A 13,061-nucleotide genomic window follows, 5' to 3' on the forward strand; every position below is an offset into this window, starting at 1 on the left:
AAAGTTGAACATCTGGTGAAAGTTCTGTTCTATTCTGAGATAAAGAGGATCACTCATCTGTCTTCATGTAAATCTCTCACTTCACTGATCTCTCTCTCTCGCTCTCTCTCTCTCTCACTTCACTGATCTCTCTCTCTCTCTCTCTCTCTCTCTCTCTCTCTCTCTCTCTCTCTCTCAGTTTCACTGCTTTAACTGCTTTTAGTTATCTGGGTTGGTTGGGGGACATTTTCCAGGTATGGACGAAATGATATACACCACTTTATCATGACCCTTCACCAGTGTTCACCTGCACATTCATCCAGTTATCCAATCAGCCAATCATGTGGCAGCAGCACAGTGTATATAATCATGCAGATTTAGGTGAAGAGCTTCAGTTAAAGTTCACAGCGAACACCAGAATGGAGTAAAAGTCTGATGTCTGTGACTTTAACAGTAAATGGTTGTTGGTATCAGATGGGCTGGTTTGGGTTTTTCAGAAACTGCTGATCTCCTGGGATTTTCACACACAACCATCTCTAGAGTTTTTACAGAATGGTGTGAAAAACAAAACCATCCTGTAATCAGAGGGTCTGCAGTCTGAAACATCTTGTTGATGGGAGAGATCAGAGGAGGAGATCAGACTGGTCAAGTATTTTGGGAATACAGAAAAAATGTCAATTAGTTCATCTTAAAGATTGTTTAATCCTCAGTCCATCTTCTCTTCATCACAGTAACAGATCAGCATGTATACAGTTCCATTACAGCACCATCTAGTGGCCACATGACTGAACATCAGTCTACATTTCATCAGGTTGGGGTAGAACAGGAGACTGGTTTGTGTTGAAACTTTACAGATGATGAGAAAATGAATCTTTGAATCTAGAATCATATAGAAATAAATGTTGCCTCTTATTGAAAGATCCTGCACTACATTGTGTGTTACAGTAGTGTGTAGTAGACACTGCTCCTCTTAGCAGAAGGTGGAAATCATCAGATATCATTACACACATCAGCTGATTTCTCATCACAGCACGAACAGCTGATGAAGAGATTTCTGCTTTTTAAGAAGGATTATTTTTGAAACATGAAGATGTTTGATGATGTTCAGTGGAGTGCAGCTTTAGCAGCTGTGCAGCTGTTCTCAGATCAGTGTGTGTTTCTAAGTCAGAGCACTTCCTCTACAGCTCAGGGAGGTTTTTGTACGACGCTGTAACACTGTGTTTACCCGCTGTAACCCTGCTGACAATAATAATCTCCTGCATCTTCAGACTGAACTCCAGAGATTTTTAGACTGTACTGTGTTCCAGATCCACTGCCACTGAAACGATCTGGAATCCCAGACTGACGAGAAGATGCAGTATAGATCAGGAGTTTAGGAGCTTCTCCAGGTTTCTGCAGGTACCAGTGGAGGTAACTGCTAACACTCTGACTCGTACTACAGGTGAGAGTAACAGATTCTCCTGGAGAAACAGACTGAGATCCTGGAGACTGAGTCAGGACGATTTCCCCAAAAGACTCTAAAGAAAAGGATGCAGAGTTAAAATAATGGAAACAGATGTAGTAATGAGTGTGAGAGTGATGTGATGATGTGTATGAATAATAAAAGTAAAGAGAATGTCTCACGGTGAGCGAGGAGTCCCAGTGTCCCCAGCAGGAGACTCAGTACCATCATCATTGTGCTGCGTGTCAGTGGCTCTGAAAGGACTGAACACACTCTGATCAGCACTACAGCTCTTAAAGTGTGTGTAGCAGTGACACAGAACACATATGCAAACACCACAACTGTGTGTGTGTGTGTGTGTGTGTGTGTGTGTGTGTGTGTGTGTGTGTGTGTGTGTGTGTGTGTGTGTGGTCACTAGAGTGTAAAAGAGGTTTTTGTACGACGGCTTCATTATAATGTATCACTGTGGTACACTTTTGGGGGAGGAACCAAACTCATCATAAAAAGTAAGAATTTTATTTATTTACAATGAAAGAAATTATGAATTTATTTTCAATATTTAATTGTTGAAAAAAATTAAATACTATTTCATTAAAATAAATCATTTAAAAATTTTAAATGTTAAAAATAGCTCAGTGTCTTAAATATTCTAAATCCAGTGAGAGAATAAATTCAGATGTTTGTGGTGTTTACTTGAGTTCAGTGTCTAGTGATGAATTTTCATTGAGGTTCATCACCAGAATAAAGCTGATCAAAGTTCTGGTTAGTCCATGATGTAAAGAGTAACTAGTGAAGGTTCTGCTGCTGGAACACATTTGTGCTGCTGCAGAGTTTCCAGTTTTGTCTCTGTTGGACTTCAGATCATTTACAGAATAAACTCACTGAGTGTTTCAATGGACTATTTAATGCAGTTACTGAGTAGAACTGAGTGAAGACTAAATCAGATAGAAGATGAATTGTGGTGTGGAGGTAAATCTGGTGGCTTCCATACAGTATGTTCTCTTTGTTTCTTAGTGGACTTGTTTGTTAATGGACTGATGTTTGTCCACTGAAACTGTTCTCAACATGAAGCCTTCCATGTGTCTCTGTTCATTTAGAGTTAGAAACTCAGTTTTAATCCTGCTGAAGGTCATAGAAGTTTCCAGATGTTTCTACTGAATTGTGAGAACAATGTGGATCACTGCTGAACACACATTAATGTTTCAGTCTGGGATCTGAAAAAGCAGTAATGAGTAAATGTTGTGTAAGTGTGTGTAAAGGTGTGTTTATTGTGTGTTTGTTGTCTACAGAAGGTCCCACGGTGAAGCCCTCCGTGTCTCTGCTCCCTCCCTCCTCTCTGCACCAGTCTGAGGAATCGGCCTCGCTGCTCTGCCTGCTGTCTGCCTACTCTCCACAGGGGGCGTCGGTGAGCTGGACGGTGGACGGCTCGGCGGTGAAGGACGGGGTTCTGACCAGTGCAGAAGAACAGAAGAAGGACGGTTACACACGCAGCAGTACCCTGACCCTCAGCAAAGCACTCTGGGAAAAGGGGGAGGAGTTTGTCTGTACGGTCTCCCACGAGGGCGTGGATCATCCGGTCACGTTCAGAAAGAGCCAGTGTTAAGGCTAACAGCTCCAAGATAGAACTGAACACTGAGCTGCTTCCACATCCATCTACAATAGAGTTTCAGTTCTACACAATGCTGACATTTCTGTCTTTACTCTCTTCACTGTCCTGTTGCTCTTCCTGTAGTTTTGCTCTGCTGAAATAAAGCTTCATTTTGGACATTGTGTGTTCTTTTCTTGGAGTTAATAGTCATTATCAGTGTGAGGAGAGAGTGTGTTTAGCTGTAGATTCAGGGCTGTGTGTTGTGCTTCAGTGAGTTTGGATGAAGAAAGTTGAACATCTGGTGAAAGTGCTGCTCTATTCTGGGAGAAAGAGGATCACTCAGCCGTCTTCATGTAAATCTCACTTCCTCTACACTGCTCTCTGATTTCCTGCTTAAAACTGACTCTGTGTGTTTATCTGGGTGTGGAACAGGAAGCTGGTTTCATGTCTTTCTTTAGAGCAGGATTTATGGTTGAGGGAACTGACACCCCTGTTGAAAAATCCAGCATAAACCAGCATGAATTCCATTCTGGTCCAGGCTGGTGTTTACTGGTTCATGCTGGTATAGTGCTGGTATAATGCTGGTCAGTGCTGGTATAGTGCTGGTATATCTGGGTTGCCAGCAGAGTCATGGTGTTATCAAGCACAACGGGGCTGGTGTAGCCGGTTAACCAGTGTGATCTTTCTGGAATGAGCTTTATGGGAACAAGCTTTATTTTTGCTTGTGTATGTTTCTATGTAACACATTAATATAAGATTAAAACACAATATATTGGAATCTATTTAATTATAAATGTGTTATTTCTTTTGCTCCCTCTTTTGAATAAAGAACTGAAATAACAAAGCTCAAAAAGCTTTGAATAACAAAGAATAAAAACATTTAAAAATCATTTGTTAGGGATAAAATTGTGTCCACAAATTAAATATAGTAATACCAACAAATGTTTACTTCCCGGCTCCATGAGGGAAGCAGCATATAAATCATACAGAATGATGGTTTTTGAAAGATAATATACATACAGTACATATATATATATAATCCATTTGTCTCAATTAAGAAGTAGTTAAGATGTTTGTTTGTTTTTTTAGTAAAGCAGTAATGTGAAGAGATATTACCCAGCATCAGTGTTGCTATGCAACCTTTAAAGCAACTATGTTCATGAAGGTAAATGTAATTCCTGCACTTTCCAAAAATAAATCTCACAATTTTTTCGACTACATTATATACCTTACAGTGTTTATCGACATCAGTATAAGTGCATGTGTTTCAGATCATCATGTTTTTCCACCGTAATTAGGATTTTGTTTTGGGGTAAATAAAAAGCTTCCTCTTCTACACGACGAATCTGCTGATCACTGGGAATCAGCATGTTTGCATACATGAGGTACCTGGATGACGGCCGCACGGCGGTTGTTTCAACTTGTGAAATTAAGGACTTTAACTATGACATGTTTGTCCAAACTCAGGTTAATTGGGTAGCTACGATGGAAGCAAGACTTCTTCAGGGCACAAATACTAATGCTTAAAGGTCTGTAAATTAAGCAGTAGCTGTTTTATCGTAACTCGTTCACTGCACAATATAAACAAATGAGTGAGAGATAGTTTTGTTTCTTATTTTGTTTCTATTATTTTTCAGAGAATAAAGAAGACATAGAGCAGGAGTTGTCTAAAGGCAAACGACTCCAGGTAGGAGCTCTTATAAAAACATGGTCATCGCCACCACATACTACTTGTTACTCGCTAAAAGAGAGAGCGGAAGCTAAGACCGAAAATGTGTGTTGTAAAGGTTATATTGTGTAACGTTATTTGTGCACGTGTGTATATTACAGTGTGATGGCAAATGTCATTGCCCAATAAATATTTTAAGCAAACTTTATATATGGCCAGCAGACCAGCAACCAGCACCTAATGCTGGACCAGCATACCATCATCCCAAGCTGGTCCCAGCATGCAAACATACCTTATGCTGGACCAGCAATGCTGTTTTTTAGCAGGGACTACACACTTATTTTATATTAATAGTCTTGATCTTCATCCTTTACTTTTTACTGTTAGAACTGGACACTGGATTTGAACTGAAATTTTTCTTTCAGTCATTTAAACCGGATCAGTTACAGAATCTCAGCTTAGAGATTAGCTTAGTTTAGGCTTAGAGAATCTCTGGAGAGAAAAGCAGGACAAGGGGAAAAGGCCAGAGAGAAGTAAAAAAGAGTGAAAGATAAAAATGCAGCAGTTCAACAGTAAATGTAAAAACACAATAAAGGCATTGAAGGTGGGTGACAGATGTTGGCTTTCCTGAAATAGAAGACAAACAAACCCAGCGATGACAATAAGGAAGTTCCAATCCTGGTACTATTATGAACACCTCCACAATCCAATAGAGTACTTTGTCCTGGAGACAAATCAAGTGCAACTGGTCTGAAGAAAATGCACACTGTTCATGCAGAGAAAAACTCTCACAAAGCAGGCAGACCAAAAAAGAGAAGCACAAATCACAATGATGCAAGCAGTGGCTCAAGGGGTCACATATACCCCTTTTCCACCGGAAAGAACCGGGTGCTGGTTGTGACGGGTCTCCACAGCTGGGTGGAGCTGTGTTGCTAAATCGGGTGCACCTGTTTCTTGTTATCTCTCCTTATTTAAGTTTGGTGTTGATTGTGTTTAGAAGATCTTTTTCCGCTTGGGATCTGTTTAGGTTGTTTTCTGTTTTGGTTCTTTATTATTTTGTAAGTATTGTTTTCCATTTGAGTTCACCACTACACAGTCACGTGTAAACTGTTAAAACATTCTGCCAAAGCTCAGATTAATTATTCACAATCATTTATTAAATAAAAGATTAACTGGTATTTTGGTTTTCACTGTGTCCTCTCTTTTTTGTCATGACTTGAGCCGGTTGTGACAAAAGTGAGGGCTCATCCGTTTTTGTAATTTGAAAATATTTGTATACGACTTTAATTTGGTTAATTCGTTGTAAATTCTGTTGATATTGGCTATTCGTTGATCCTTTAGTTTTGGAGGGCTGCAGTGAATTAGGTATATTGTTTACTTTTGTTCTTGTAAGCATTTGTGCAGAGTTGCATTTGGTAAGCAAGCTGTTTTGATACATTTAACGGGTAAAAATTTTGGACTGCTTTTCCCTGGTTAGGAAAAGAGGGTATCCTTAACTGGATGCTCTGTTTATTTTAGTTTATTTTTTTGTATGGTGAAAGCGGTTGGAGCTGTAGCTCGGGAACACGTCCGTGTTTTCAATGGCAACTAGTCAATCGGTTGTTGTTGTGAACACTGGTTTATAGTGTGTAAATACCCGCCGCAAGTAACTATATGAAGACTAGGGTTCAGTTTAGCTAGTTTATGGTTTAGTTAGGGGGAACTGCACTTCATTTTTTCCCCTATGTATTAAAATAGGCTTACCTTTGTTATGGCTTCTGTCGAGGAGTTTATCAATACTCCGTCAGATCTTTTGGAGGTCTTTTCTAAAGACTAACTTTTGGAAATCGCAAATCATTGTGGAATTGTTATCCGTCCTAGATAGGCGTTTGGAAGATATAATTGGATCTTGAACGTTATCGCTTGGATTTGATAAAAGATGGAACCACTTCTGGCACGAATGGGGTCAGGAAGTGGGCATGATTTGCATAGATTTGATATGAGTAGTTTGAGATTGGTTCTGAAATTTGATGACAAGGATGTGGAACAGTTTTTGTATTTGGATGTGTTGCTGAGGTAAGAAGATGCAACATTTTGATGTGTATGTTGGAGCAACGGAGGGACCTTTGGTCGTTTATACTGACCATAACCCACTGACATTTTTGCGCTCCCTACAGAGCTACTGTAGCACTGGTGCTGGGTCAAAGTTGGCTCCACTGGTGAACCTTCTAAAATCCGGTTTGCCTTTCCATTGGTTAGAGAGTGTCACAGAGCCAAATGTGATGTCACTGTATACATGTCACGTTACACAGCAATGTTAGTGCAGCAGTGACAAACACAACAATGGCGGATGTTGCTTTACTGTTAATGCTCATGGCTTTGTGAACCTACATTGGCATCCAAACGTGGAGAATCCAACGTGTACGTGCTCCATGTAATCTATATAAACGGAGGTTATAGTCGATAAAGTACATAACGTTATTTTATCGTTAACACAGAAAAAAAGTTAGCCTTCGCATGTAGCTACCTACTATCATGTGTGCTGATAACTGATCATATCGTGTTAAAGTAAAAGTGTATTAAACATTAGTATACTTAAGGTACATTATCTAACAGTAGCCCCGCCCACAGCTCCTGACACAAGCGGGTTCTTAAGTCTAGACCAGCAACGTTTGGGTGCTACTTAAGAACCATGTTTTCTGGTTCAGAGCCGGTTCAGAGCCGGTGCTGTCGAAAAAGAAAGAACTGGTTCTAAATTAGGCTCCGAACCTGCACTCAAACTGCCTCAGTGGAAAAGGGGCATTAGAGGATGTGGACAACCTCGAGGAAGAGGAGGCAGTTGTTCTGCTCCTGTGAAGACACCCCCTTTTCTGACAGAAGGACTCAGCCACTCACAGACCCAGTGGAATAACCTCAAGTCTGGAAACGAACCCTCTTTTGGATTTTTTTTTTTCTTTTTTTTTTCCTTGGTGGATTTCGCTTCACTTCCTGTTTTCCCATGAAACTGTTACAGATGATCCGTCGATGTTCAGCGGAGAGTGTTCGCTCTGTGCTCTCCTGAAGTCCACAACCATCTCTTTAGTTCTGTCCACATTCAGAGAAAGGTTGTTGGCTCTACACCAGGCAGTTAGTTGTTGCACCTTCTACCTGTAAGCTGAAAATGGGATAGTACAGCCCCAAGTCCACTCGTCGAAGCATCTACTGACAGTAAAAATGGTTTTGAAAAGTCTGGGAGAGCAAGTAGGACCTGATCTACCAGCACAGTCTTGAGATTCTCAAATGCGCCTCTGCATTCCTCAGTCCAGTCATTAGGAGTGAGTTTCCGGACCGCTCCCAAACGTTTTATCGCACCCCTCCACTTTGTAGGTTTCATCTGACTTCATAGCCTCAACCTTCATAGGATCATTGTATGTGTTTGATATAGTTATTTTGTAGTGGGTTTTCTTCTGCGTTGTGTATTTTTAGAATTAAAGAGACGTCACACCATGATGCAGTTGTCAAATGGTTTACTTTTGGCTTCTCAGGATCTCTCATCTGTGTTACACACAACAGACACCATCAGGCAGTAACAGGATTACGTCTGATCGAGAAGTGCCTGTCAATCATTACAGGTATATTTATATACGTGTAAATCTTTTGGATCATTAAGAATAAATACAACTTTGTACACTCATAACTGTATGACTCAGGACATAGATAAAACTTAAGTGTGCATCATCATGTAATGAGTTTCAGCAGCCTACTGCACGTGTCATGGCGGCCATTACGTGAATTCACACTTTTATATTAAACATACTTTTACAAATGTGCATAACTTGAATTAATAATGTCTTAACAGAAAAAAAGGTACTAAACAATCACATTTTGTACAGAAAATCCATAAACAGTAAATAATCAACTACTTTTGAACACTTTCTCGGGGAGCTGATAAAACACACCGGAAATTACGTCAGCTCCACCCTCACACTTGCACATGACCACTTATACAATTCTTATATATCTCATAAACATTTTTAAAGGTGAACATTTTCAAAAAGGAGAGAAAACATAACCAATAAAGAAATAATTATGTTTGTAGAAAAAGAAATAAAAATAATAATATTTTGCCAGTGGTCACGTGACCATTCTTCACCGTGCCATCTCTTCTAACATGAATTTCAAAATAAAAGCCTTGTGTTAGTGCAATTAATTAATAATAATTTAAATAATCTAGTGTAACAACATTACACTCGCCACATGTGGATGGTAATGAATGAAACAGTCATTTAAATCTGGAAACATGTGTGTGAAGCTGGGAGGCTGTGAATATGGACATTTACTGTATGTGTGTGTGCTGGGAAGAGTAGTCCATGTCAGCCATGTTTGTAGCCAATGAATCATTTCCAATGATTGGAGGTGATGAGACAGAAACCACCAAAGAGCTCTTCATGAGACCTGAGGGTTGTGGGGTCGGGTGCTCTTGGTGAGTGTCATGGAACTCTTGGATGAGTCTAGGATCAAGGGCATCATGAGCAGGAACCCAGCAATGTTCCTCTGGGCCATATTCCACCCAATCAATGAGGTATTTATGTCAGGAATTATGCCAGTTAACCCTCAATGTTGGGGGTAGTGAGTTGGCTACAACATTAATGTTGGAGATAAAGGAGAGGTTTGATATTGGCCTGTAGTTGATGACAAAATGTTTGGTGTTAAATTAATGATCTGAATTTTCTGTGTGATGTTATAATTTTTTCCACTGAAATAAGTAATGAAGTTATTACTGCTACAAATAGATGGTGCGCGCTTTTTGACAGTGTTTTTATTCCTAGTTAATTTTTATACAGTATTAAATAAGAATTTATGATTATTTTTGTCATCTCCAATTATGCAGGAGAAATACACTGGTCTAGCAGCACTAAGAGATTTGTTGTAGCTATGAAGTCTTTCCTTCCATGTTAATAGAAATACTGATAATTTAGTTTGATGCCATTTACGTTCTAGTTTCCTAGCTGATTGTTGGTGCGTTGTCATTGTACCAGGGTGCAAGTTTTTTCTCTTTAATTACTTTAATTTGTCCCTTGAACAGAATTTAGATCCTAATGAAATATCAAATTACAGACCTGTTTCACATCTTCTGTTTATGTCTAAAATATTAGAAAAGCTTGTGTCTGTTCAACAATACAACAAGGAGAACAACATGTTTGAAGAGTTTCAGTCAGGTTTCAGGCCCCATCATAGCACAGAAACTGCACTTGTGAAAGTCACAAATGACTTGTTCTTAGCTTCGGAGCAAGACTGTATGTCCTTATTATTTCTACTTGACCTTAGTGCTGCATTCGACACTATAGATCACAACATTCTCCTAGATCACTTACAATATTACACAGGTATTCATGGTCAGGCTTTAAGTTGGTTTGAGAATGGAGTAAAAGTCTGATGTCTGTGACTTTAACAGTAAATGGTTGTTGGTATCAGATGGGCTGGTTTGGGTTTTTCAGAAACTGCTGATCTCCTGGGATTTTCACACACAACCATCTCTAGAGTTTTTACAGAATGGTGTGAAAAACAAAACCATCCTGTAATCAGAGGGTCTGCAGTCTGAAACATCTTGTTGATGGGAGAGATCAGAGGAGGAGATCAGACTGCTCAAGTATTTTGGGAATACAGAAGAAATGTCAATTAGTTCATCTTAAAGATTGTTTAATCCTCAGTCCATATTCTCTTCATCACAGTAACAGATCAGCATGTATACAGTTCCATTACAGCACCATCTAGTGGCCACATGACTGAACATCAGTCTACATTTCATCAGGTTGAGGTAGAACAGGAGACTGGTTTGTGTTGAAACTTTACAGATGATGAGAAAATGAATCTTTAAATCTAGAATCATATAGAAATAAATGTTGCCTCTTATTGATAGATCCTGCACTACATTGTGTGTTACAGTAGTGTGTAGTAGACACCGGAGGTGTCAAGTAAAGAAGTACAAATACTTTGTTACTTTACTTAAGTATAAATTTTTAGTATCTGTACTTTAATGGAGTAAAGCTTTCAAAAACTCACCCTCCAATTTAAAAAAGCATATTGAGGTGAGCTGAAATTTTATTATTATCATTCAATTATTAACAAATTTGAAATTTGACTTTAGCTAAACGTTATCTGAGCTTAAATTGTTGCTAGATTTGTAATTGTTGTAGAATTGTGCAAAGCTATAGGTTTTGTTATTATCTGTCAATTACTGACAATATTATAGTGACATAGTAACGTACTAATAATGATAAATTTGTGGTGTTTGCTGTGGCAATGTTTTGCTCGCTACCAGCAGGCTATGATTCATCATTGCAAACTAGTTTGGTGGCTCGGTGTGAGGTTTGAAATTCACCTTTAACCAAATGTTATCTGAGCTTATATTGTTACTATATGCAATATTTGTAAGTTAATTGTGCAAAGCTATAATCCACAGCTGGTTGATAAGTTATGTACTAAAGATAGTCATGGTCCTGTCTGTGTATGAGAGTGCACGTGCCTGTATGGGGCCCTATGGGTCCTTGTAAAGAGGTAATAGACCCAACTATTAGCTAAATGCTCTTTAAAATGGTTTTACTGCTAATTTTCAGTCATGCCAGCAGCTGCTTGTGGACTTAAAACAGCTTTAAAGGGAGAGTTCACCCAAAAAGAAAAATTGTCATTATTTTCTCATCCTCATGTTTTAAATCTGTATGAATTTATTCTAATAAACTTCTTTTCCTCCTTGAAGAAGACCAGCCTTCTTGAAACGACCCAGCAGTTGGATGCGTACCTGAGGTGCCCAGGAGACACAGTGGAGGTACTGAAGTCCTTCCCAGCTGTGTGCCAGCTATCACTTACAGTAAGCTTAACACGGCTCTCCCGGCCTGAGCCGCCTGTGAAAGACTGTTTAGTGTTGCAGGGCTGATCTTCAGGCCAAGAAGAGCATGCATTGGCTCAAAGAACTTTGAGAACCATCTGCTTTTGTGGATGAACAAACCCTATCAGTAACTCTTTGTCGCATGTTCTGTGCTTCACTGATGTTGATTACCCTGTTGTTGTGTGAGACCAATGTGTTTGTTTCAATAAAGGTTATTGATGACATGCCTCTGAAGTTTGACATTTTGCACCATTACGATACTTATACCCAACTAGTCATGAAACACAGCTCAGTAGTACACATATATGGTTCTTTAATGTATTTGAATGTACTAAAATGCGTTCTTTTTCAATGGGCATATACAGTATGTGTCTGAAACAGGTAGCCTAGTGCATCCCAAATTTTTCAACATTATCATATTAATATAACATTATAGTCATTATGGCCTTTAGAAATATGTTTTTGAGGAGGTGGGGTAGTGAACAATAAGCCCCTGTGGCACAGCCTAAGCTTTCGTCCTTAATGGCATTTTTTCCTTGCATTATACTTCAACTTCTACAGTTGCAATCTTTTTTCAAACCCTAGTATCAATACTTCTACCTGAGTAATGAATGTGAATACTTTTGACACAACTGGTAGACTGATCCTCTCAGCAGAAGGTGGAAATCATCAGATATCATTACACACATCAGCTGATTTCTCATCACAGCACGAACAGCTGATGAAGAGATTTCTGCTTTTTAAGAAGGATTATATTTGAAACATGAAGATGTTTGATGATGTTCAGTGGAGTGCAGCTTTAGCAGCTGTGCAGCTGTTCTCAGATCAGTGTGTGTTTCTGAGTCAGAGCACTTCCTCTACAGCTCAGGGAGGTTTTTGTACGACGCTGTAACACTGTGTTTACCCGCTGTAACCCTGCTGACAATAATAATCTCCTGCATCTTCAGCCAGAAGTCCAGAGATTTTTAGACTAAACTGTGTTCCAGATCCACTGCCACTGAAACGATCTGGAATCCCAGACTGACGAGTAGATGCATAATAGATCAGGAGTTTAGGAGCTTCTCCAGGTTTCTGCAGGTACCAGTGGAGGTTAGTGCTAACACTCTGACTGGTTCTACAGGTGAGAGTAACAGATTCTCCTGGAGAAACAGACTGAGATCCTGGAGACTGAGTCAGGACGATTTCCCCAAAAGACTCTAAAGAAAAGAATGCAGAGTTAAAATAATGGAAACAGATGTAGTAATGAGTGTGAGAGTGATGTGATGATGTATATGAATAATAAAAGTAAAGAGAATGTCTCACGGTGAGCGAGGAGTCCCAGTGTCCCCAGCAGGAGACTCAGTACCATCATCATTGTGCTGCGTGTCAGTGGCTCTGAAAGGACTGAACACACTCTGATCAGCACTACAGCTCTTAAAGTGTGTGTAGCAGTGACACAGAACACATATGCAAACAGCACAACTGTGTGTGTGTGTGTGTGTGTGTGTGTGTGTGTGTGTGTGTGTGTGTGTGTGTGGTCACTGGAGTGTAACAGAGGTTT

The 13,061-nt window shown here is 39.5% G+C and overlaps 1 gene segment (V, D, J or C); it reads right to left on the reverse strand.

Moving 5' to 3' along the window:
- Window positions 1–11,957: 11,957 nt before the first annotated feature.
- Window positions 11,958–12,984, reverse strand: LOC113656684. The segment is given in 2 exon segments: window positions 11,958–12,717; window positions 12,824–12,984. Coding segments are annotated over 2 exon segments (348 nt in total).
- Window positions 12,985–13,061: the final 77 nt, after the last annotated feature.

Source organism: Tachysurus fulvidraco, chromosome 10, assembly GCF_022655615.1.
Source record: "Tachysurus fulvidraco isolate hzauxx_2018 chromosome 10, HZAU_PFXX_2.0, whole genome shotgun sequence".
Taxonomy (NCBI): Eukaryota; Metazoa; Chordata; class Actinopteri; order Siluriformes; family Bagridae; genus Tachysurus; species Tachysurus fulvidraco.